This window comes from Aythya marila (assembly GCF_965140915.1).
Source record: "Aythya marila genome assembly, chromosome: 2".
NCBI classification, from domain to species: domain Eukaryota; kingdom Metazoa; phylum Chordata; class Aves; order Anseriformes; family Anatidae; genus Aythya; species Aythya marila.
In genome coordinates, this window is record NC_139043.1 from 117,091,487 (window position 1) to 117,118,986 (window position 27,500).

The following is a 27,500-nucleotide window of genomic DNA, read 5'->3' on the forward strand; positions in this document are numbered from 1 at the left end:
AATGGTAAATATTGATGGACTCTGCATGCCTTATATCTATTCAGTCTTGGGAAGCTGAAGCAGGTTGAACCACCCATTTCTGCAGCCCTTTTTGGGTTTCCTTTGAGCAGGCAGGAAGAAAAGGTTTAGTTCTAAAATGCCCTTTAAAACAGCTTCTCAAAATTCTTTAACATACCAGTCCGTTGCAACCCTTTGAAAAAGATTACAGCTAAAGCTTGGTAAGTGTTTCACTACAGGTTGTGTTTTAGCTTAAGGAAAAAAGCTTAAGAGATACTAGAACTTTGTTTTTCAAACCATTTCCTGAAGCCAATAACCTGAAGCCAACAGAAGTGATCCAGGAAGCAGGAAGGTGCATGGAAATGCCATTTGCTCAGAGAATAAGAGATTACAGATAGCGTTCTGCAAACGTGCTAGTATACAATCTCAGACAAATGACGGAGCATCAAAGCACAGCATGAAATCATTTGAAGTGATATTACAATAAGTTTCTAGTGTTAGCCTATTGTTTGACCATTACTGGTCCAGAGAAATTTGTACTCAGCAGCCTTCTTGCTCAAGAGATCAGCACTCAGTGTTTTGTAGCACTACACCAAAATATTTTTTAATAGTTGGAATAGTTTGTGTGGGAATAGAATAATATTTTAGAAATTCTACCCTGGCGATAACCCATATTTAAGGGAAACCGTTCAAAAACACGAGACCTGCACTGGCTCAAGTCCTACCACTTCAGACAGGTTAAAGGCATACCAGAGTGATTACTTATCACTGCATTCAAGCAGACTAACTCAAGCAACTGGTTGGTAAGAGCACTCACATGCAAAGGGCTGTTGCAGTATCACACAGGAAGGCTGCACCACCTAGCGACTCCAAATGAGGGGAAGACTCTCACTCCAAACTGGGTTCTCTTCTACCAATAAGCATCAGGAGCTGATGAATTTGATTTATTTACAGGCTCTGCTTTGTCCTAAAAGGATTCTCCAACTCTTAAAGACATAGTATTTTCACAGTAGTTAATGAAAACCTCACACTTACTGACTGAAATTGCCATGAGGAAACTATTTCAAGTTTTATCACGCCCCAGTCTTGCTCTTACATCGAGTTTGTAGTTACAGGTAGGTAACAAGCAGAGCTGTGATTCTTTCAGCTCATCATCACCACTTGTCAATCGCTATGACAGCTCTGCCTCAAAGTTCATGATTTTACCTTTTCTTTGGTTTCATTGATTTTCTCACCTTTATAAAATGAACAGTCAGAGCTTAATCTAATAATTGAAAGTTTTATTATAAATAGATTTTTCAGAGTTTAATACATGTCCTTAGTGGGAAGTCAAACAATATTAAAACAAGTTCCTTTACAAAGTCAAGTTAGCCACAAAATAGCAAGAAGCCAGATAAGACCTCATTTTATCTCTTATGAGGTCAAATGTTAAACAAATCTGGTCAGTTTAGTCCCAGGAGGGTAGTTCTCAGGTCAAAGGCACAGTATTTTCTGAAGAATCAAGCTAATTTATAAAAATACAAGCCATCTGATTTGTAGGAATCAGCAACAAAAACAAAATATTTAATTTTAAAAAGGTAATAATCAGAGGAGGAACATCCCACTTTGCATGAATCGCATAAGTACAGAAGGCCTCAATAGCAGTTACTCAAGAATTAAAGTTGTATGTACATCTCAAATCCCATCCCCATATCAACAGTAAAAGCAGAAGTTTAGGTCTACAGTTACATAGCTCTAAATTTGACCCAACACGATTTAAAAAGGCTTGCATTAAACGTTTGTCAGTTAATGTGACAGGAAGGATGGCATCTCAGGGTAGAAAAAAGCAGTTAACAACAGTTTGGGTTAACAACTGGTTAAAGACTGATGAAGCAGCCCAGTAATCACATGTTTCATTAATCGAGTATTATTCTTTTGTTTTATGAGCAAAGAGTACGTGTTTTCTTGAAGGGGTTGAAACGCCTTCACCCTTGCCCCAGCCTTTACCAAGAGGTGTACTAGCAGTGCCTGCTACCGTGGATTTCAGGTTAGCCAACAAACCTCTCCGGGGTTTTTGTTGTTTTGGTTCCTCAGCAGAGTAATGCTTTTTGCGTTCGAGTTCTTTTTGCAGGGAAGACACTGTTTCTTCAAGCTCAAGAACACGTTTAGCCCAGTTCTGAAGATTATTCATTTCTTGATCCTATGAGCATACAGCTGTGTTAGGTGCATGAACACTCCAAAGTCTTTCATATAACTTAATTCTCTATTTTTTTCTATATTTCTATTTTACTATTTTCAAACACCCATGTGATTACTATGCTAAGTGGCTATTCCATAGTCATTTCTTCTGAATTACTTTTATGTAATTAAGAGAACAGCAAACTATTGGACCATCAGATCTAGAGACTAAGCCTGACAGATGAAGCTGACAGTAAAATGCTTAGCCACACCATGCAAAGAATTTCAGTTGTTCAAGGAACCAAAAATAAAGAAGGCTTTCCAGTCTTAAGCCACAAAATAATTACTAAAGCAAAACCAGTCAGATCAAAACTCAGTTATAAGTCTGCTAACCAGGACTGAATAGATCCACTGAGTGGGCAGAGCACAGTCTTCAAGATGCTCTCTAGTCCTTGTGGCTAAAAAAACACACCTTTCTAAGCCTTAGAACCAATCAAGAAAAATGAAATTCAATATGAACTATTTTCAGTCTCAGACTTGGGACTATGCAGAAAGCAATTTAACGTTCAAATAAACACTCAGTCGGATACCTGTCTTATTTCATTTGGAAGTTACATATGAGGCATTGGCGCAAAATGTCAGGAAGTCAAGTTTTTTGTTTTTTATTTAGGAGTCTAGTTGGTGCCTGAGGTGAGATGCTGTCAGCTTTATGAAGCTTTTGAAATATTAAGCAGTTTACTTGCCCACAGCTCTTATCCAGCTTGGGCACCTCTGCAGGAGTGCCAGTACAGCTTTCAAGCCAAAAATTTTTAGGTTTTGTTGTGCTAACATTAGTGTACTAGCTTGCTTGCCCTCCCTCAGGAGAACATTTCATGATTAGACAGGAGAGAAGATTCTACACATGTTCCAAGCAGTAGTCTCTGCACTTGACAACAAATTGGGGCATCTTTAGATTAGTAAGAAGTGTCAGCAGTGTTTCCCTATCAGCTGAGCCTATTACTTAAATTGAAAAAGGAGTCTTAGGAGTCTTGTGTTACAAGATACAAGGCCAAAAAGTGAAACTTGAGGGTCATAAGTTCAGGAATTTCAGAATGGAACAATGGAAAACAAAGAAATAAGCAAAAACATTATGCTAACATCAAAAGCAGTTAGTGAGACTGAATAGTGTTTTTACATGTACAAAGATGCAGAAACATTGAATGTAACTGCAGAAACAAGCCACAGTAAAGTTGTTTTTAAATGGTTGTCAAACCTTGAGCATGATTGTATGCTTCAGTCTGCTGTTCTCTTCTGCCATTTTTCTGTAGCCTTCATTAGCTTCTAGCAGAGTTTCATTTAATTTCTGTATTTTCAGCTTCAGAGACTTTATAAGCTGAAAATAAAACCCATACACACTGCAGTTCAACACCACATTTTATAAGCATTTGGTTTCTAACTAGAACTCATACAGACACCGTAAGCATTTCTGATTAATACTGAGCAGTGCAAACTGTGAGATCAAAGCAGCAAAGATGAAGACTGCTACTTCCAACCTGTCATGTCCCAACCCATCATTTCTAGTAAAAATATAGCTGGAGTATTCAAGGGCCATTGTGATAAAATTGCACATTGATTGCATGGACCTGGCAATCAAAGAACAGCAGCACAGAATTCTGGAACTGTCTGCTCCTTTTCCATAAGGGTAGTTATTTCATAAGGGTAGTTGTTATAATGCTCTCATCTCATTAATATTATTTGTGCTCTGACCTGGAGTACAGTTACAGCAGAAGGCTTCACCTTTCTGCTAGGAAGATGGATTCTTATATTGGTAGATGAAGTCTTGAGAGGGAAAAAAGAGTCAGAACCAGCAATATTATATCAATGATTTAATTCTACATGGTTGTAGGGGAAACATCTACATTGCTAAATTAGAAAACCTTTGCCCTGTGTTTAACAGCTGAGTGGGAGGGAAAACAAGTAGTCGCTAACACACGCACAGATACTGTGAAGCAAAGCAGTGGAAGGGCATTGATGAAAGCAGCTGCATTAAACTATGCTCACTTCAGTTATTGCCAGGCAGTAATCCCATGACTGACATTTTCCAGCCTCGCAAAAGAATCAATATTGAATCCTCAAATCAAGCATAGAAGACGAACTTGCTTTCTAGCATCACAATTTGAAATTGACATAGGAAATGGAAAAATGTTGCAGAGCTTTTGAGGACAGGAGTGGAAAACAAATGCCAGGGCCATAAAACGAGACATTAAACTTGGTAAGGAAAAAGTTATTTTTGGATTATACTTTTTCAATAGAAAGGGATTTAAGTTCACTTTCCATTTACATGCCTTATTAGAACCAGCTGGAACTGTTTCTCCAACCCCTACTCCTATTTGCTATTAGTGAAAGGAGCAAGGCTCATCTCTTCCCTCCTCCCCCATCTTCTTTAAACACAGGCCTTACAATAAGTTTGAGGTGTGGACTAAAAATGCCTACCTAAAAATTATTAGTATTTTGTTTTCCATAACACAGCCTGAAGCTCATATTTCCACCTCTATAGGCTATTCAGAGCCGAGGAATCCTGTTTGTTTAAAGAACTGAGACCTCACCCCTTATTCAGGTAGATGGTGGATGGTGGAATTCAGTACTCACAGCAAGGATGGGTTTAAGGCACTATTTTGGCTCTAGATCTAAACATCTACCAGATTCTTTTAAACTGTTCCCCTGTGTATGAGCAGGCACCTTTTCCAGAAGGAAAGCACCAAGGCCACAGCAGCAATGTTCACAATACATTACAGTACAAGCCCATATATCCCCCTACTTCCACCTCATATTATGTTTGCCACATGATTTATCAGAGTAGTAGGTACATCTACAGGCCACAGTAATGCCAGAACACAGCCAGCCTTTGACAAGAGGCATCCACAACTGGGTAAGAACTCTTTTGTAAACTTGACACTCATTTGCAGGATTCAAGGATCTTAAAGCATTGAAGACATGCCAGAATTTAGGACTGTTATTCCCAGATTTGTTAAATATTAAGCAAGAGCTACCTCATCTTTCTCTGTGCATTGTTTCTGCAGTCCTTCATTGGCTCTCTTCATCATCTTGTTTGCAAGATCTATAGACAAAAATAAGTTTGATTTTATACACAAAACCAAAAATAGCTGGAACAAATATCCAGATTAGGTTCCTACCGAGTTCCGTGCCATTTTCAGTAGTCAGTATATCTGAATTTGGACTTCCCAAAGCCAACAATCTCTGTGACTGTTCATCAAGTTGTCTTTCCAATTGCAATATTTTACTCTCTCTATCCTGAAAAAAGAAAGGGACAAGGTAGAATTTGTCTAAACTTCCACTTAACCTTACCTAATTTTCTACCAAGACCATCTTGGGCTTTGTATCTTCCTTTATACTGGCCATGCAGCTGCATAAAAGGCAGATATAACTACAGAGAACACTATACACCATTCTGGGGGGAGAAGTTTTTAATAGCTATGGCTTAAGCAGACATATAAACAGAGTCTAAGTAGACAAAAAAAAAGTGTTCTGGTAACTGAGTCATCATGTCCACCCTCAATTCCAGTCTGAACCGGAGGTAAGAGTCAGTTAATTAAAAAATGGGCAAGCAAAATATCTGCCAGCCTGAATTAAGCACGTAAGGGTAAACTACATCTTGTCTTTTAGCAGCAGCCCGACTTATCTCCATTTATTTTACAAAAGCCAAACATCAACAAAAACACAAACAGAAACAGCAATGAAAAGAAACAAACATGTTTAATCCACTATTGTTTTAGAACAAAAGAAATCAGAAGTCACACAGGACTGATCTAGAGAATTATATATAATTGTTTCTAAGGAGACCTCCACAGAGTTTGACCTAGTAATGTTTTGGTAGGAAAATTAGGTATGCAACCATCTGAGGAGAATAGCCATTACGTGCAAAAATAACACTTGCATACCAGGTAAGTATGAAAGATTTGGAAAAAGAGAGGCCACTGCACAATACAGTATTGGTTATCAGCACCTGAACAGAGAGCTGTAAGCAGAGCAATATTTAAACATCACAATGTACAACAGAAAACACTTCCCTCACCACTTCCTTCACACCTTGAAAGAAGCCTGCTTATCAGTGGAGTGAGATGGCTGATCAGTTCCTGGATGGGCGAGTACAGTGAGAGAACATCTTCAGTGTATGCCTCTCCAGATGTGCTACTGCGCACTTCTTTTACAAAGAAGTATCACTCAGGTAGCATACTTGTGCAGTTCTGAGAAGCTGCACACTCTTTACACTGCGCAAAGGAATAGTAACTTCCTGACACCAACTACTGAGCAGCCCTAGTTGGGAGCACATTCAGAGTAAGCTCTCTCCTGTGTAAAGTTTTATTTCTCATTGCTGCTTCGTTTTCCATAATCCTCCCTTACAGACCTTCAGAGCAGAAAATCCATTATCTTTGAAACAGCAATCCTGTACTAAATTGCCCATCTGCCCTTTCAGACCAACTTTTTACTCTACACTCTGCAATTCCAAGGATATTCTCACAGCCAGACTGCTGCATACGCTACCCCTCTAGGTGTTACAGTCAGTGCATTACAGAGAAAGATTTAGGCAAACTGGGCTCTCATAGACTAGGAACTTTAGGTATACACTATCAGTAATTTTAGACTAAACATCTCTATCCCTGTGGATCGTTTTAGGCATCAGAATAGCTAGGCTGAACTGCTACAGTTATTTTGGATGTTCAGTGTTGCATTTAGAACTCCTGAATGAGTCTGAAAAAGCACTATTTACAGTTACGAGGCTAGCTCATTGGCACACAGTTATTAGCAGCCATCAGGTCATACCTCAACTTTCTCTTGTTCAGCTATAAATTCTTCTATGGGAACGTAATGGTCTTCAATTTGTTCCATTGCGCACATGTACGCGTGTTTCTTGATGGCCTCTTTATACATTTCAAATTTGCTCTCCAGTGTTTCTTCGTAACTGTCTTTCAGATCTTCCAAGCGGTTGCTGAGAAGGATATGTTTGTTTATTTAGCATATTCGAATTATACAGCTATTACAGTTTGGTTAAACATGTTCAACTTGCAACACTAAAGTTATTTATTTAATAATAAATAGTAAACATAGAAGACAGAAGCACTCTCCTCCCTTGTCTCCTTTTTATTCTCAATAATCTTACAGACCTGCATCAAGGCATAACTTCTAGTTAATACCAAACAGAATGCTATAGAAGAGTATGTATTCAACCCTTGATCTCAGCCTTACTGTGGTTATTCTGATCTTTTTCTCTCTTCCATGAGAACTATTAAACACAGCTACAGACCTCAGCACAAACTACATCACTCTTGTTTAGAAGCTGAAGGTCATAATAGTAGTGGCTAATAGTAAAAATATCTGTGCAGTACTTCGATGGTCTACCACATTATACTACGTAAGCACTTCACAGCTCAAGTGCCTGAATCTCCGGTGACACTGAACTTGGTATTTTACAGCTGCAGAAGTGGTAAGCCAGTGTCAAAGCTTACTTCAATGGGACATAAGCACTCAAACAAGTGAAAATCAATGCATAGGAGGAATTAAAATACTCTATCACCATGACACACCTGTGTCAACTAACTCACCAAGCCTAGTTGCAAACCCTTTCTCATCACAGACACCACTCAGCAGGCACCCAGGAACTACAACCAGTTAGAATCCCAAATGCTCAAGTTTTTTTTTTTTTTAAACAAGGTTAAAAAAAAGCTTAACCTGAAATCTAATTTTGAGTGCAAGCACAGTCCTTGCTTCAGTTTCAGTTGAGGTATTGAAAACCTCCTGATGTCTTAAATTCTGTTGGTATACCAGTGATCAGTGCTTGTAGCTACATCACTCTCAGATGACTGCTGTTAGTATGACTATTAAAAAGCCAGACATCTGCATAATATTTTCAAGTATGGGGTTTAGAACATGTCTTGAAAGATTTGTGAAGCAGAAGTTTACTAAAAAAAAATAAAATCCACCAACATGTAATGGTAGGTGTGATTACACTCAGACCCGATATTTGAAGCCTATTTCTGGGGGTGTGGGAGGGTGGGTTTTTTTTTGTGTTTAATGAAAAAGCAAAAAAAATTGCTTTGTTTTATTATTTCAAGTTATAGAAAATACATGTTAGCCTTGTCACAATTTAAAATCTGTCCCAGCAGAGACTGAACATCAGCCCAACAGATAAGTATCACTAATAACTTCATCTGTTTGGCCAAAGGCACCCAAGCAATCTTGAAGGCAGTACAGGTGTTAAAGCATAGTGTTCATCTGGCTACTTAACTCTGGGCTAGTGTTTGTTAGCAACTCAAACAGCAGGAAATCATTTTCAAGAAGAAATGAGTTAAGAGGAAGTAAATTCAGCTTGAGCAATCTGGACACACTTGAAGAAATCCCCATTAGTAACATTAATGCAGACAGCCACAGTAACTTATAAGACAGTAAGGTAAGTTCAAAAGTCATCAAGAAGGCAGAAGGAGAGTTCAAAGAGATACAATTCAAACCACCTGAAGCACACGCGTGTATATTAACATGTGGTGACCAAGTGCTTGCCTTAGAGCAATCACAAGCCTCAGTCTGGTACCTACAGTCTTCTGTATTTGCCAAATATTAATAACAAGGCAGGACAGCCTGCAGTAATTGCAAGTTACCAAGTTCATCAGAAAGCAGCGTTACTTTCTCCTTGTACATAGGAAGAGGCGGATCTGTAAAAGTTCATTTTAATGTTCCTCTTCTCTTTTCATCTGAATCTTTGAAACTAGTCAGCCTTAACTTCTCTAAACAGTATGAGCATACACGTCGTGCATGTATATAAGTGTATGCCTTTATATATGTGGAATTCAGTTTTGAATAGGATTGTAGCATGACTTGCCTCCAGGCTTCCTCCGTTTCCAGCAGCTGTCGGAACATTTCTTCTGCCATCTCTCTACGTATCTTCACCTCCAGAAGGAGTTTACTTTGCCTTTCTGCAACTAGCTTCTCTTTTAGGCTCTCTGTAGTTTTCAACAGATCCTAAATTTAACATATTTCAGTTCAGAAAAACTAAAAGTCCATATTAATATGCACATCAAATGAAAAGATGCATTAATACAGATGAACATTCACAATGGGCATTTCTGTAAGCCTCTTTTCAAGGGGGCTGCACCAAGGGTTAAATATTTTCAAATTTTATTTTCTTCTGTTGCAAAGCCAGTCTCCCTCCATCTTGATGGTTTATGCTATCAAAAATATTTTTGGTTTGGTACATTTTGGCATTTAAATATTAATCAGTAATTTTAATCAGTAATTTAAATATTTGTCAGTAAATATTAATCAGTTAATTACCACTTGATTATACAACTTTGTTTTTTTAAAATGCCACATCTTAACTTGCTCCTGCCATTTCCAAAAGAGCACAGGCAACTAAACAACACTGTGTTTTAAACAGACGTACTGCTTCCTTACCTGTCTCATTGTGACATCAGTTAAATTTTAGCACTTGGCTTCTCTGCAAAGCCACAGAAGACCTCCCACAACATTTGTTTCCTCAGAGCTAGACCACTTTAGGTCTAGGTTTACTCAACACTGAGCAGTTCTCATTTGATACAGCTGCCAGCACACCTTTTACAGCAAGTTTCTAATATCAGAGCTAATAGCAACGGCTTTCCTAGGTTCAGTTTTGAGTAGATGTTTATCTACCTCGTGACTCAGAATGGTGATGTCCACTTCCTCTTCTGTGGAGGCTTCAGTACAGTCAGGAAGGTCATCTAAAGATGCGTTCACATCAAAGCGTACGATAGGTTTGCCATCGCCTCCGACTAACTTTGGTGGGAAGTAACCTAAACTTTTGGGCAGGATTGTCTGGATTACCTGAAAAATCCAGAGTTGAACACAACATCAGTGCTCTCAACATTGCAGAAACCAGAATGCTAGAAAGTAGCATGAACATGTACTTAAAATAATGTTTGCAAGTACATTAATAACATTTTACATGGCTTTTAGCAGACAATCATTTATACAAACATAAAAATTCAGTCCTGTAGCAAAGTGAAAATGGGAAAGATTATCTACTAGCAAGCTTGATGTGGTTGTCTAGAAAGGTGTTCTCTTTCCCCCTAAAGTAGAGACAGAGTTTAGCATAATTTCCCGGAAAGCTGATGAAAAACTGAAAGCGAATCCCTAATGCGTTTGCTGCTTTCCTGAAATTCTACAGCCAGGATCCAGCAATTCATCCTAGTTAGGGAAATACGATAAGTAATTATCTCATAGGACAGCATATTAAAGAAGCTTGTCTCCTCAGTGCATCCTCATATCTTATGATAAGAGTTGTAGCCAAAGATAATTAGAAAAATCTGAGATATTAGACATGCTATTACAGACTTGAGAGGTATAAGAACTAGTCCATGGACTAGAGATGGACTTTTTTCCATGAAACATAATCATCCACTATCCCACAATCTACAAGAAGCCGCTTCTATGGAAGCTGAGTGAACTTAAGGCCAGACACCAGCTCCAAGTCTGGAACTGAATGGGAGCAGAGCTAGCAGAAAGCACGGAAGTATGCAAATTCAAAGGAAGTTCTGTTGTTGTTGTTAAAAGGCCTGCAGAAGGAGCAGAGCACACTACCTTCAAGACCTAACTTACAAAAAATGCCTTCCCTCTTTGTTTTTACTTGCATTTAGCCAAACAGAAGCAACACAGGCACAAGAGACCTTGGCTAGACTGGACTGCAAAATGTGAAGCTATGCTTCTTTTACTACCACCACTAGCCATCTAGAAAGTTTCTGAACAATTTTTCTGAACAATTGTCAGCTTGTGCAAACAGATGCTTAAGTGTACACGTATTAAACAATTCATCAAAACCTTTAAATTTATTCTTGCACTTCCTCAGATGCACAGCATAACCAGTCATATGTGAAACTGCCCAGACTACTTTCCACAGTGTCTGTGGTGGAGTCCTCAACAAGCCACAGACAGCTGCAGCTATCTTGTCTTGCTACCACAAACAGGTTGCAGGACAGGCCAGACTACTGGAAGCCTTTAAGAGAGAAACTGTATGCATAAGAACTAATATGACACACCTGCAATCCTAATCACACTGAAGTCCATACTATGTGATCATTCCACAAAATGCTAGCAGTGCAGACTGCAGAATAGCAAAGAAATTAGATGCACCCTTACCTGTTTGGCTATAGCTGAAAATTTCATTACATGCAGTGTTTCGTCATATGTGGAAGCATGCTGATTGATGTTTACAATCATACAAGCTTTGCCTTTTCCACAAAAGAACGGCTGAAACAGACGAGTCAATTTGCTCTCTCTGAATGGAATATAGCTTGGCTTCATCCTCAGAGAAAAAAAGAATAATGAAAATGTGAAAAAAATGTGAAAAGGCTTGTGCGATACGGTAATTTGGCTTAATTCCGTTTCTCTTTCAGGAAAGAGATCAAGTAAGATGCTCATATTTGAATGTAAGCCACTTTGTCTCAAAGATCAAGGTCTTTCTTTTCTCATAAGCTCTCCAACAAATTACAGTATTTAAAGCTGAGAAGTAAAGTGCCTGCACCACTGTTCCCTCATGTTAGAAAACCACTTCGGCTGGTACCAGTATCTGAGTACACGACATCTGTACAATTGTCTGATGAGTCCACCTGTATGATTTGTCTTATTCCCTTCCACCTCGAAAAAATTACAGGAAGTATATTGCTTATATGAAAATACTAAGAAAAAGCTTGGTAGTCTTGCTACTAATCCTCCCCTCTTTTTTTTTTTTTGTTCTTCACAGTTTTAAAGAAAATGTTAAATTCAGGTATTCCAGTGACATCTGCAATAAAGAAGGCTTAACAAGATTTTACAGGTTGGCATTTTCCTCTTATCACATGAATCCCTCACAGAAGCATAAAGGGATGCTTAGGGTTTCAACCTAACCCTCAGCATGCTGTTTACAACTCTTTACCTACTTTGGATTTTGATTCTGCTTCAGTGCTGCAATGCATTTTCCAAGGATATGAAGAGAATTATTAATATTTCCTGCTTCTTTTAGTCTGTCTCCAAAGGCTTGTGTTTTATTACACCTCTCTGATCCAGCCAAGTCACAGAAAGACAACCTGCATGCAAGAATTATCCAGAACACACAAACAAACATGTTTCTAAACAGTATAAAAATAGAATTTTGGTATTTCTTTATACATCTAAGTTATAAATGTAACTCATGTCAGCCTACCTAGATCAGGGAATAAGTTGTACTTATTAATATGTACCTTGTCCAGAAGGCTCTACGCGAGGTATTCAGGGTGACAGCACTGAACTATTTTCCCATTGTATATAAAGATACTTGAATAAAATTGCTGGTCCTGAGAATGTCTATTCAGCATCCTTAAGGAAGGCTGCTTGTAAGCTTCATTTAAAACTTTGTAGGCATTCTTACATTACAAAAAAAAAAAATCACTTTAGGAGCTTAAATTTTGTGGCAATAACAACATAAGTTCTTCCAGAGAAGATGAGAGAAATGCAGCAGTTTTGCACTTCGGCCAGCTTCCACAGTTCAAGCAACACAAGGACAGAAGATACTAGTATGCTTCAAAAAACTGCAGTCTGCCTCTTTTGGATGCAGAACAAGTGGTTTTCTGCAAATAAGCTGCCAGAAGCCTTTCCCAGAACACCTCAGAGCTGTTTGCTTGGCTATAGCAATTATGTGCTTCTAAAGTCAGGCCACTGAATTGTCCCTTGTGACACAGCAGGCTACAAATTAGCCTGGATAATCAAGGAATTTCACTTCTACTTACTATAGAGAGAGCTCCTTTAATAAAGGAAGATCTGGAACTTCGATAATTTACAAAACCCAACTAGTGCTCACATACATTTATTTTTATAATATCTTCATAAGATAGTAGCCTTTGACACATTTGAAGTGCACATTAGTACTACACATACTAGTAAAGTCACATTGTAGCCTTTCACCCAGTTCAAATATCTTATTATCTCTATCCTTTTCAGTACAAGATTAACAGCTTTTAAAAAAAAAAAGCTTAAGCAACATACAAACTGTCATTCATTTAACAGCTGCTACAAGCTTTGACAGCAGAATAGGCCAGACAGGAAGTGGTCAGGAATGCAGCAGCAGTCATTTCCTCAGGTGATTTTAAGAGTTTTTAATCACGGTAACATCTGATACTAAAAGGTGTTGTTGCATGGTGAGGTGTATTTGTTACTATCTCTGCTCAGCAGAGACAGATCAGTAGGAGCTATGAATGAACTAATACATTCCATTGCAGGACTGCCCTCATTCCTCCATGTCAAACTAAATGGATAATTAATCAGGGGAAAAAAAAATGACATCCATTTAAGCAGCCAAAATATTAGGCCACTTTCTCTAAGTCAGAAGTGTAAGGACTTAATAATCGCTCTCACCAGGTGCACCTACAGTAGCATTCTAGATGAGAACAGTTTCAAAGCAAATCACTTGATCCCCTCCTACTGCAGTCTACACCACAGAGCAGACCCAGAGCATGTCACCCACATTCATTTGAATGAAAATGGACTTAAATTTGTGTTCCAGGTGTACACCAAATGAGCAGCCGCAATTATTCAACCCATAAACTGGTACAGCTTGCACCTTGGGTCTTCAGTGTTAGCTGCTGCTCCCTGACTTGAGAGGTTGGCTTCTGTCAGCCAAACATCTGAATTTTGCTGACCTGAATATTTTCGTGTGGTATTACTGAGTACTGCTTTGTCCCCCCTCCCACGTTACATAAGATATTTCCCTAAATATATGTATTACTGACATTTTTAACAGGTTCCCTCAGCCGAACCTTCACAGAATAAGAGGGCCAGGAGTAGAAATGTTGCCCTATCATGTGTCCAGTCTGTTTTATGCAGCCAGTGCCATTCTGATTTTCTTCTCAGCAATCAGATGAATCATTTTTTGCATTAACACAGTTCACCAGCTTAGAAAATCTGATAAGGTATAAGCATGCTGAAATATTTACATTCTGGTAATCAACTGAAGCATTCACTTACTCTGAAACTCCAAGAACATGTGGTTGATGTTCATTAGTTAGCTTTAGTAGCCGGATTGAGAATATACTGTGACTGGAATGGAAAAAAGCCCTTTTTAGTAACTAGAATTATGACAATTAAGCAGCCACTGAAGCAAAGTAAAATGTGTATGCTACAGAAAATTCAGTGCAAAAGAACAAGAATTCACTTATTTACAGTAGTTACTTTTGCAATGCGTTCATCCAGCAGCAAAAAGCAGAAATAAGTTTTAACTTATTAACTTAATAAGTTTTGGAACTTTTCATTCCTTTCTATACAGGGGAAGGAAAAATATTGCATGAAACTTGGAAGCTGTCTTGGAAAAAAAAAAAAAAAGCCAGTTCCCTGAAGTCTACTGATCAGAAAATGAGTACTCAGGTAGTCACTTGGTATACAAAATTTAGATGGTATCTTAACTCAGTGAATCTGAAGCATTAACTTCTTAAAAATGAATAGGTCAGGGAATAAGTTAAGATTTGACAATCCTGTAATTCTTTCTAGTACTCACACACACAATTATTTGTTTGGTTTCAAAATTAAGAATAATTTTCCAGAAAGGTTGAATTTTTAATACTTGAAATGCCGTAATTACTCTGTTTCAGACAGAGAGGTACAAAGGCAAGACAATGGACATATGCTAAATGAAACCAAAAGAAAAATCCAGTAAATCAGGAAGCACGTACGATAGGAGACAAAACGATTGAGTAAAGATTTAAAGTGGTATTTTAGCCCTCAACACCAACCCACAATTAAAGAGTGAAGTTTCTTTAAAAAAAGAAAGACAGCACAGTTCGGAAACAAGCTAAGCCAAAGTCTGTGTATTCCCTTGAGCAAATAAATACTCTATGCTAAGCTCAAAACTCCGCCAGAAAAGCACACAATTCTTTTCTGCACTATAATCTTTAGTGAAATTCATGTGGAAGTATAGCTTGAAATTTGATGGAAGCTGTCGTTAACTAATACAAAATGTATAACTACTGCTTTTAGAGAAAAAGCAGCCTTAGTAACACTATGGTTGCATTTGTTGAATATGCAGCAAGCCCCTCCACATTTAAATTAGTAAGAGGACTTCTAAAAGCCATTAGGAAGGCAGTTTCAACATAAAGTATACCACCTTATTTTATTAACTTCTTCCCATTTGATCAAACGAGGCTCTCCCTAGCTTCCCACCCAAAGCTGGCTAAGAGCTAAGGTCTTAAATCTTAAGATCCCAAGAAAACTCAGCTACAGAACAGCAATCTAGCAGCACTAAAAGGCACTGCAAGACTTTCTCCTTCCTACATTCCCTATTGACAGGCTCCAGGTTTCATGCTGGCAGTGTAATTCTTGGCAGAATTATCCAGCTTTTCCTTCAAAGTCCTTGTGTAGCCCTCCCCAATCAGTCATTAACACTTGTTAAAATCTATAGCCCTGATAGTACTCAAAAATAGATGAGATTTCATCTTTTTGGTTGTCCAAAGCCATGAATGGCAACCCAAGTCCAGATATTGTTGAAGTCATAGGGCTTCTCTACACTTGTCCAAGCTTTCTTCCAGGAAGAATTTTATAATAAAACCAGAATCAATGAAAGTCTTAAGCTAATGTTGACTAGTGGTTAATTTCACAGATAGTCTGAAGTTTTCTCCTCCTCCTGCCCTTGAAAGAAAAAAAGAGAATATTCTTATAAAGAGAGGAACAAACCTCCTACTTGATTGCTCATTCATTCTAGTACAAGCAAAGCTTCGGTTCTTGTTTCCTATTTTTAGTATCTTGCAGGCTTCTTCAGTGCTCTGAGTGTTAATCCACTTTAGGTCTGTGAAGAGAGAGACCTTTTACACTTCTGATCTCCAAAGACATTCTGTGAAATTGCTGAGGTCAGAAGCAGTACTGTTACCTTTAATATAAGAATTGCCTCCTTGATCCTCACAAATCCTTAAGACTCTACGCTTCTGGTTTTTAGATGTAGATAATACACTCAACAGATCGTACACGTATTCATTATAAATCTCACAAAAGGAAATCCACACAGATGCTTGCGTTCTTTGCTCTGTATTGGTCCTATGTGTGTCAAGTGGAACAAAGTTCTTCTCTGCTAGCCAAAAAAGAAAACGAGTTTAGTGGTCAAGTGACATTAATAAGTCTTACAAGTTTTACTAGTTTCTCCTGTTGAGGCAATATATAGAACCTTCTAAAATGAGGTTGGTATATATGCATTGTACAATGAGATACAAGTACTGGATAACTGAGTTTACCCAAAAACCTTCATACTTCACAGCACGTACCCAGAACATGCACAAATTCTAAGGCTATTCGTCTTCTACTGCAAGCTCTCAGCATATTATCCTTTAGCTTTGCAGAATGGGATCTCCCTCTCCACCCCCAAAAAAGGAGCAAAGCTATCACAACACATTTTACATTGTTACTCTTTCTCCTGAATTCAGCTATTTAAGTTTGGTAAAGGGATACCTTTATTTAATTTGTAGCGCAGCACAGATATTTAAATCCACCAATAGTTACCCACTTATATTCCTAAATTCCAGGGTTTCTATTCCTTTCCCCCCCCCCCCCAAAGACATTTTCCACTTTACCTAGTGGATCAGAAGGCTGATTTTTTGAAGTATAGTTGGAAGGAGTCAGCTCCACATTACACATATTTGTAACAGCACCTGAGACATTTTCCGTCTCCTGGAGGAAACAAGAGACTGTTACATCCAAATGAACAGGTTACTAGACCAGCAGAAGTGAAACACGACAGTCATTCTAGTATTTGAGATTTAAATATCGAACAAGCATAAACTGTTAAGCCACCCTTACTCCAGCTGTGATAGAAATGTTTCTAACAATACTGAACTCACATCAGCAAGCGTTCTTTCCCTTCCTCACAAGGAATTATCGCCCTCTGCTGCTCCAAGCAACATGTCTTAGAGGCCACTTGCCGCTATTATAGGAGACGTTATAGTTTAGGGAGAAACAAGGACATCTGTCAGATTGTGGCTGCCCAGAGCGCCTTTATGAACTAGTGGACAAGTCTGAATAGTATTTTGGGTCAACCAAACTGGAGAAATAAACCTCTTCCAGGGATAGATGGCTGGGTAGGAGGCAAAGGACAGGCAAAAGCAGCACTTCACAAATAAAAGTCACAGGCTTGTGCCAAGTCTGTGAGCACATGTCAAACTTACTTTAAGACTTCACACCAAAGGGAAGCGATGGATTCCTAAAGGACTCAAAGATCTGATAAACCAACAGCCTATGACTAAATGAAAAGGCCATAAAAATTCCATACAGATAACAGAACATTTTGAGTGGTGTATACCTTTGCTAAGTTTCTTCAAGTCAACAAAATTATTAAAAAAAAATGCCAAGACTTGTAAAAGCATAGGCTTCAAATTATCTCTAGAACAACAGGTATAACAGAAATAGCATCTGCTACTATTTAGAGATTCCTGCATCTCCAGGTAGCACTTCCCTCCCTGCCACCCCATATTTTATACACCTGTGTAAGTTCTCATTAGGGCATTTCCCCAAACCCAAATCTAAATGGAAGTCATCTGACAGCAGAAGAAAGGAACAGATTCAAAAAAGCAGTAAAAAAAATAAATTAAAATCACACCATGGTCTAACTATTAGAGTGCAGGGATATGTTTACTAGGGATTGCCTACTGATGCCTATGGTACCCACTTGGTATATCTAAAATCTGAAGTACAAAGCCAGATCTTGCCTTTTTTAAAGGGCAACTAGCATGCAATTTCATCGCCATTAATTCAGAAGCGTTCATTTTACAAAGACTGCACTGTCAGGATGTTTATGTTGCTTGAGTAGCTACAAGTACAATCACAAGCAGGGACTCTATTCATTCCCTTTGTAAAGTACAAAGAGAAATTCTACAGCAGGGAGAGACTCACATGTATGGCATATGTACACCCATGAAAAACTGAATGTAAAAAATATTTGTGCACGTGATAACAGCAAAGTTTTTGTAATGAGATTTTAAACCTGAGTGAATTAGCCATGATTCTGTGCTATTCTTCAAACCATAAGATTACAGGGAAGAATACTACAACTGACTGAAAACAAGTGGGAACAGGAACTGACTTTGTTTGCCAGTGACAGAGGCTGACATTTAATAGCAAGTACGAGGACAGGTGGGAATAGGAGTGTCAGTAAATCAGCTTTAAATACCACAAAAAAAGCAATATTTAACCCACTGAAAAGGACAAGTAAAAGGGAAAGAAACAGGGTGCAAAGTACACCAAGCAAGTTTTTGCAGCAGTACTGTATAGCAAACAAATAGCAGAACATTAAATACAAGGGTATTACGGTAATTCAGAGCAGTTTAAACAGAACGAAAGGAACAGCAGATTCTTTCTGCATGACTTGTAAACTGAGCCTGGGAAAAGGGCCTACAGAAATCCCTGTAAACCAAAACCAAGCCCACCAAACCATATCTGCTCTCAGATTACAAGCCTGAGCGAGCATCCGAACAGTGATGCTATTCACAAGCTATCACGAAGCACGCCTTCAGGACGGGGGACAGCTGAGCTATCAGCATGGAAGCACTGTAACATGTAAGCAAGTTCTTGGTATGCGTTATTTTCTAGGTGCATTTTTACCTTTCTTTCCTGATGGTGGAGTCCTGCTTGCTTTTCACTGTAGCGCATCAGCATCTAGATCACCTACTGTAACTCAACTATTAGCAAAGTCAGAGAGTGATTTAACAGAAAGGAATGTTTGTGAAGTATGGCATTATTTTCAAAATACAGCATGCGCCCTCCTGTTCTAGATCCCGAGTTCCTGCTTCTTCCTTCTTTTAAGCTGGTAGGTTGCATAAAGTTTTGGTTTTTTAATCTTTACCCACTATTTCTCCTGATCATCTCAATTTTTCTTTAAGACCCTCAACAAGACCCTCACCTCCCGCAGAGGCACACACACAAAGTATCAGTGAGCTTTTAAGACTCACAAAATAAACATGCAATTTTCAGACCTTCTACATTTTTCATCTGAGGTCTTCCCTCAAAAGTTAATCAGACTGACCCAGTTCAGCTTGCAGAATTTAAATTAAACAATAGAATTTAGAGTGGAACTTTATATATGAATTAGAGTCAGAGAGGGATATTCTTTCAGAGCTAACCAAGTGCTTGAATAAGAATGTTGGTATTAAAGGCCATAGAAAAAAGAAAACCCAGGCAATTGTTACTTCTATACTTCCCTGAATTCATTCAGATTTGCTGAATCATAATCAGCTGAACCTACTGAATTTTGGCATTAAATACATGGAATCCTACTTCTGATTTGCCAGAAGTAAATGATCAGCGAATAAGGAAAAAAAGCCAGACATCCTGTGCAAATTTGCAGACTTCCAAGTATAGAACAGTCAAGCATACAAGGGCGCCCATTTTTGGGTGAGAGCCATTTCTTACCCTGCAAGTAACAGAACTCACTAGGTATAGACAAGTCTCTGCTATTGGAGCTGTTATACCTACAGTCTTGGTGTTGAACTAGATGATCCTTAAGGGTCCTTTCCAACCCAAGCCATCCTGTGATTGACTCAGAGATCAGTAAGATACCTAAAATCCCCTAAAGCAGGCTGCAATCCTTTTAGGAAAATCATTTAGTGGCATTTCATTTTACTTGCTGTTATCAGAGAACTTTCTGTATGAAACTGCATACTTAAACCAAAGGTTTAAAGGTTTTTAATCCGCCTTAATATCATCATCTACCAGAAAAAGACTCCTCCTCTTTGCCGCCCCTGCTGATGAGTTGCCATCACCTCCTCTGAACTAGCACTGGAATTTGAGCAACTGCCCAGAGAAGCTGTCTGAGGACCTGACCCTAAAGAAGATTCAGTTAGCAACAACAAGAAGCAGGTTTTAAGGTCAGTTCTTCCAGAGACTTTTCAAGGGCTTTGTGCCACCACTTGGAGAACTGCCCCTCTGTGGAAGTCCAGGCTTTGGCTTTGCAACAGATTTTGTTTTGAACTGTGTGCTGCTGCAGGAAGTTCTTGAAGTTTACCCCAAGTCCCAAAACCACCAGCTGCCTTATTATTCCAAAGTTTATAAAGAATCCATACTGCAGATTAAGAGAAATCTAAAGAATCAATAGGGAAACAGATCAGTGAAGACTTTCCTGATCTCAAGTATTTAAGAAGCTTCATACAGTGATAAGGAAGTATTTGGTCACTGACCTCTTTCAGCGATGCAAGAAGAGCAGCTTTAATGGCTTCCTCTTGTTTAACTTGTGCATCTTCTAATTTCTTAACATCGTTGCTCAAATATGGCTTAAAGTTCATCTTCAGATACTGTCTTCCCCTTATGTGGTTAAAAATCATGTCAAGTGAGCGAGGCAAAATACCCAAATCTTTTGAAGTTCCTTAAAATAAGGAAAGATCAAAGTTTAGATATTTGTACAAGCTTCTCGTTGAATTTTGACTTGGTTGATACAGGTGCTTTTTGGCAAACACATTATACCTTGGATAGTGAATGTCTTGCCTGCATTTGTAACCCCGTAAGTAAACACCAGTCCATTCACTCCATTAACACATGCTCTTACTATCTCTTTTGTTGAGCCTTCAAAAAATTCACTTTGGGTAGTTTCTGGTCCAAAGACCTTGGGGAAGGGAGGAGAAGAGAATGGAAGAAATGAGTGCTAAGTGCACAAAGAAGTTTAACATTTCAGAGCATTGAACACTGAATAGCAGTGACTGGTTTTTCAGAGCAAGCTGAGTAGGAGATACCAGCTTGGTTTTCTCCAGAATGCCTGCTAAATTCTTAGAGATACTCAGATTCTTTAAAAATATTTTCCTTATTCTAAAATAAACTGCTCAGAATACTACTCAGCACATATTGTTTAATGGATACCTTCAACAGCTCTGCTAGTGATGCACAGCTCCCTCCTCCCACCAGCCACCAACAATTGATGAGAAGAAGATTATTAGTTAGGGTGGTCTAAATGACTCAAAACCTGGAATTGTTTCTCTTTTGATATGTTAAGAACAGAAGTTTTTGCAGTAGGTACCAGAACTAAGAAATTTATCTCCATTATAGAAGGTTTAAGCTGTTAGGCTGCTGTTCTTTCAGAAGTCCCTAAACCCACGCTTACAGAAGTCCCTTTAAACATGTAATTTCCTGTAACGCTTCCCAGATGAGGACATCTGCAGGAACAGCAGAAACACAGTAAGTTTGTGCCTCCAAGAAGTGCCTGTGGCATCTAATCAAAGAAAACAACAGAGCTGCCAAAGAAGCTTCCTTGTCTCATCTAATAAGAAACTTCATTGTAATACAGCTCTCTTGACAGCCTGTAAACAAATAATAAGCAGTCTGCTGGGTTTTTAATGCCACAGTACCAAAGATGAAAAATCAAATTGCACAATGTAGGAGAAGACTTCAATTTTTATCATTGGAGTGGATAACTAACGAAAACTAAGTAAAACCCAGAAAAGCTCACTTACGTGAGAAAAGGTGAACCTGTGCACAGACTGACCAATCCCTCTTTCGCTGTTTTTCATTGCAGCAGACTCTTTGGGTGCATGAAGAATTACTGTCTGGGGATCTTCAATAGTTACACAACCCTTAAAAATCAAGGCAAGATAAACCAAAACATCACAAAATTATTTCGGTAAAAACCTATGTAAATAAAGCTAGCGTTTTCATCCATTTACCACAACAGTGAACACTTGCAAAGTTTATAGATAATCTTTTGAGGTGGAGATAGTCATTTCACATGAAAACCAGGGTGCAGATAAAGTTAAGGCAATCATCTGGAGCCTTCTAAGAGCTTTAATATTTTTCTTGGATTCCCTTCCACCAACTTTTCCTCACTTCCCTTTCTATCTCCCTCTTTCCTTCTCCCATTCTTCCTTTCCTCCCTCCCTCTTCTCTCACACCCCTCTCCTTTTTCCCTTCCTCTCCCTCCTCCCTCCCCACCTCCCACCCCAACCAGCCCTTTCCAAACCCTACTATTTTGTGACTGGGGCTGGCAGTATAAAAGCTATGAAAACAAAGCTACAGGGAACCTTAAAATGATTGAAGTGGAAAAATGGCAACGTGAAACAAGTTATGAATAGCATAAATGAAGTACAGGAAATTTGAAGCATACCCTTTGATTGATAGATGGTGCTATCAGCAGTGAAGGAACCTGAATTAGTTTCAAGTCTAGTTTGATTGCTTTTTCCCAGCTAAGTAAGAGGCAGGATACAGTTACCTGGCACTCACATAACTAGATAAATGTGGAATACAGTATGACAGGAAAATGGATTTTACACCAGCCAGGCTACCAAAACCACAAACTCAACTGTCAATATAGCTTGACGGTGTTTTGAAGCATCAGCAGCAGTGATTATCAATTGTAGCTAAATCTGACATCTGCGTGCAGAGTTGGCCACACTAATAATCCACGTGCAGCATGGAGTACAGGGGGGACTGCTTTGCCTAGCAGTCTCCATAACAAGTCAGTCTGACAACTCGTTTAGCAGCTCTGAGAGGCTGGGTACTGAATTTAGGCCACTCATTTACTCACTGCACCAGGCTCTAAGCCCCTGTGCTCTCTAACATCCCCTCCACATTGCAGGATGAGGAACGCAGGTTAGCTGTGCTAAATCCTAACGAGCTACTGAAGGATCCCACCTCAGCAGCACGTGCCATCAGCTTCACAGAAGTAGGGAGCAGAGGCCCTGAAGCAGTCAGAACTGCAGAGCTGAAATCCAGCTGGTAACATGCCCCCGTTGTTGTCTACCCCAGCTAACCCCATAGCTACATTGGCATGAGTTGGACCATTTCTGGCAGTGTACATACCAACTGCATCATAAAATGGTTTAGGTCGGAAGTGACCTTAAGGATCCCCTGATTCCAACCCCGTGCCATCTGCAGGGACACCTCCCACCAGACCAGGTTGCCCAAAGCCCCATCCAGCCTGGCCTTGAGCACCTCCAGAGATGGGGCACCCACAGCTTCTCTGGGCAGCCTGTGCCAGCGCCTCACCACCCTCACAGTAAATAATTTCTTCCTACCATCTGATCTAAGTCCATATCTGCAGCATAACTTTCTCCAGAGTCACCAATAGGAGAGTAGGATCTCCGGCAGTTGTACCAAGAACAGAATTTCATCCTGTGCTCTTATGCCTTGCTTGCGTATGTTGTTATCTCTATAAGCAACAAGTGATAGTTAACCTGAGATTTTGCAAGCATTCATAGTTTTGGGGGGCTGAGAAAGCCTTCATACCATTCAAAATGGACTGTACAGCTAATATCTTGGAAGATGAACAATTTTGTTTTCTACATGAAGACAAAAGCTCTAAAATAAAAATCTTCAGCACTTATTTTTCTCCTCCCTCACTGCTTCTAAGGGCATACAAGTAGTTTCATTGATGGCCAGGCATTCAGAAGTTTCCCAATCCAAAGGAGGATAAGAGATAACTTGTAAAACAATTTTGTAAATCGATTTATCCTTACAGACAGCTCAGATGGCTGAATGACACCCAATAGGAAATACTGTGGCACTACATATTAGTCAATGAGAACTGACTAGGGAAAACTACATTGAAACTGGGGAAAAAATCCTACTGGAAAAAAATTGAAAGGTTTCACCTCTGGCAGATTAAACGCTAGAGCACGCAGGAAAAAAGGAAACAGTAAATCTCAAGAAGCAAATCAGAGCAAAATATTAAATCCTTCTTCAAACAGGTTGGGTACAAATTATAAAGCCCATGAGTCCTTGCAAAGATCAGGGCTGACAGACACACTGCAGAGACCTCATCCTCCCAGGGCAGCTGTGTGCAGCAGTGTCTGCAAGGGGGGAGCAGGGAATGAGGTGAATTCCTGTGTTTGCATGTGCACATGTGCGTGTAAAACACCAAAGCATCTAGAAATGACAGAATAAACTCTAAAAGCTGTAACTGTAAAAGTCACAGAAAAAAAATTGACAGGAAGAAGACTGGGAAATCAACCAAGACCAGGCATTTTGGACATTCCCAAGAAACTCAAGGGTCAAACGCGTGTATTATTCTTAGAAGTACGATATCTTGCATGAAAACTTTCATTTCTTGAGCCACACACAGAGCTAAGAGTGACCACAACTTTTAAATAAGATACTAATGGGGTTTCACAAGAGATAGAGGTATGGTTAATTAATTAATAAAAATTGTGATAGTCATATGTATGCAGGTGTCCACTAATTCTCTTTGGAAGAATTACATGGCTTAAAAAAGTCACAGCTTACAATACCAGATCTATTTGGGGGAGAAGAAAAAAAAATATTTCTTAGCTCTGCAACCAACCTGAGATTCGTGGTTTTCCAGTTCTGCTACAGAAAAGGGCCTCACCCTCAAGAAAACTTTCAAGGGTTGGTATGCCTATTCATAAAAAAAAAAAAAAAAAACAAGATGCATTGTTGTAACGACCTCTTTTTAAATAAAACAGCCCCAAACCATACCAGCACACATCTCTGATGCACTGTTTCCTATTTTATCTTGTTGCCTCCCTTTCTCCTTCCTTGTGAGGTTCACACCCTGAGCTGTCACTTGCTTCTTGACCTCCTAATGCCCTGAAGTTACCCCCTTCCTCCACGTCACCCCACACCTCTGTGTTCTTTTCTATGATGAAGCAGATATTTTGATTTGTTATTATTTAAAAAAAAAAAAAAAAAAAAAAAAAGGAAGCTATGGGAGGTGCAAAATGCACTGTCTCCACCTTCTGGCCTCCCTCAGTATTGAATTCAAGCTGCAGTTTTTAATTGCAGCTCCGTATTTCTGCACTTCCATGTTGCATGGAGTGTGTTCAGGTAACAGACTGCCACACTCTCACCTTCCAGAGACCACCTCTTTGCCACCTCCTTCCTCACAGTAACAACATTCACTTGCTAATACAGGCTTTTCCACACTGCTCCTCATACAAAGGTTCCCCCACCCAAGTGAAGCAAGAGTGACAGGGAGATTTTGAGGGACCCCAACACTCCCTCCTTTCCCACCGATATTTAGAGGCCCTGCTTTTTTTGGCTATGTGATTCACCAAAGTCTCACCAATTCCCCACAGCCTTCCCATGACCAGCGCACCACTCAGTGTACAGGGTTAAGCCACCTGAGGGCAGTCAATTAGGGAACCTGCTACCCTAAAAGTAGCTATGGTTATACCATCTTCAAAGATGAGCTACAGCAGAGCACTGAAACTTCTTATTTCCAAGCACCAAAGAAATTTTCAACAAGGATTTGTATCCCCTTTTAGGTTACTAATAGGAACAGCAGGGTCACATTACATTCAGTGCAATTACTGAAGTCCTTCACTTCTTCCTCAAAAACTTAGCATGCACCACTGAGTATTGACCACCTGCACTTGCTACAGGTTATAACCTATTTGTAAGCAATGAGTAGCAAGCAGAATAATCAAACACCTGGGGGACAGAGCACTTCTTACTGCAGAAATATTTGCCTGAACTAAAGCCTGAAAAATGAATTAAAGAGAGGGTAGGAGGACACATTACAAAACCAACCCGCACCTCCTGCTCCTCTGGGTTGTACAGTACTGTTGACTCCATAGGTGAGGGTTTACCCACCACGTCCAGAAAAGAAACTGATTCCAATATATCAGATAATTCTGCAGGGATGCAGCTTTTCCCCTCGTCATCCATGGCTCTGTACAAAGGAACTTGCAAGAAAGATATATAATATATATATGTATATATATATATATTTTTTTTTTCACTGAATAAGCCAAAAGACACAGAAATAAAAAAAAAGGGAATAGGGTAGTATGCATGTGATAAAGAAAAAAAAATAGTTTTTTTTTCACATAACAAGCCAAAATACATAAGAATAAAAAAGAGAGCAGGGTAGCATGCATATAATCAACAAAAAATATCATTTTTTTTCACAAAACAAGCCAAAATACGCATGAAAAAGAACAGGGAGCAGGGCAGTAGGCGTAAAACCAGCCTCTTCTGAGGAAAACCAGGTGCCCAGAGCAAGGCTGGGGGGAGCCCTGCACACACCGGGGCTGCACCGGGGAACCCAGGGGCTGGGGCACACGGACGGCCCCGGCCCCTTTCCCCTCAGGCTCGCCCCACACCGTGAGGGGCTCAGCCCCGAGCCCCCCGCCGCCCGCCATCACAGGGGGCGCGCGCAGGGCGGGAATCCGCGAGGGCGGGAAACTGCAGCACCGCGCGCGCCCAACGGGCGCCAACCGCCGCTACCTCGCCGCGCGCGCGCCAGAAGCACCCCCCCCCCGAACGCGCGCGGGGAGCGTTTTGGGCGGGGGGGAGGCGGGCGCTGATTGGCTGGCGGGGAGGGGGCGGGGTCAGCGGTGCGGGCGGCAGGGGGCGCCCGCCGCGCGGCGTGAGGCGTTGTGGGGGGGCGGGGGCGCGCGCGTGACGCGATCGTGAGGCGGCTCCGGCCGCTGTGGGGCTGAGGCGCCCGGTGAGGTGCCCGGGTGAGCCCTCTGCATCCCTCCCGGTGCGTTAGGACAGCAGGGTACTGGGTCAGGCCGAGTGAGGAAGACTAGGGTGCAATATAGTTATAATCACACACAGAAGTCATCCAGTAATGCTCTCCGCCTGTTAGTCCGCTGCCTGCCTGCTTGTCCCCTCTAACCTGACCCAAGTCACAACATCCTAACCACGCTCTTCAGAGCACCCTGTAAGGCGCAACGGACTTTAAAAATGAGACTAAAAATATTTGTCAGGCAGCTCATTTGTAAAACGTTACCAGAGATGGACCTTCAGGAAGACACTGCTTTTTTTTTTTTTGCCCTCTCTTGACGCATTTGTTTGAACAGCTCTTCCTACCCTCTTCCCAAGGAAGCAGACTAGCAATGTGTAAATATGACAAATTTTCTCACCTCCTCAGTTCACCACAGCTCTTGAGCCTGCAAAGACAGAGCCCTTCTAAGGAAGGCTTTAAATTTAATGAAATTAAGACAAGTGGGCTGATGAGGGTCTCCTGCATCTTGGCAAAGAAAGCTCAAGCTTTGTTCTCTGTTTTGGGTCTTGGTGAATGCAAACAAAACATGAGGCTCTCCACACAAAGTTGTGTCCTCATTGCTGCTTGTTTAATTAAAGTTCTCCCATGTGCTCAGGGCAGAAGCCAGAATGGCAGCCTCATCTTAAATGCATGAAGGGCATTACCTGACTCAGGGCTTTCCCTCCTGTACATTGAAGAATCACAATTTAGTTTGCAGAATAAATAAACCCAAGCTCACACAACCACACACCTGAGAGCCCCAAGTAGCAACAAATAGGTATTTTGTTGCTTTACATAAAAGCTATGTAAAATGTAAACTGTAGTTTGTTAATATTCAACCTATGAAAAATCTAAACCTCAAAAAAAATAAGAGTTTCACGGCTTCATCTTGACTGTGGTTCTATGAACAAGT

At 40.0% G+C, this 27,500-nt stretch overlaps 1 protein-coding gene across 1 annotated transcript; it reads right to left on the reverse strand.

Annotated features, from left to right (window-relative positions):
* Window position 1: 1 nt before the first annotated feature.
* On the reverse strand, window positions 2-25,761 carry LOC309875149 (kinesin-like protein KIF20A; the record flags this gene model as incomplete). Its single annotated transcript, XM_082754270.1, has 18 exons — window positions 2-2,176; window positions 3,407-3,526; window positions 5,184-5,251; window positions 5,328-5,445; window positions 6,976-7,141; window positions 9,026-9,165; window positions 9,832-10,002; window positions 11,314-11,479; window positions 12,093-12,239; window positions 14,152-14,223; window positions 15,850-15,961; window positions 16,043-16,237; window positions 16,737-16,833; window positions 20,331-20,515; window positions 20,614-20,752; window positions 21,594-21,713; window positions 24,416-24,490; window positions 25,630-25,761. The coding sequence occupies 18 exons, from the start codon at window positions 25,759-25,761 to the stop codon at window positions 1,904-1,906; spliced, it is 2,496 nt and encodes an 831-aa protein (XP_082610396.1). The 3' UTR covers window positions 2-1,903.
* Window positions 25,762-27,500: the final 1,739 nt, after the last annotated feature.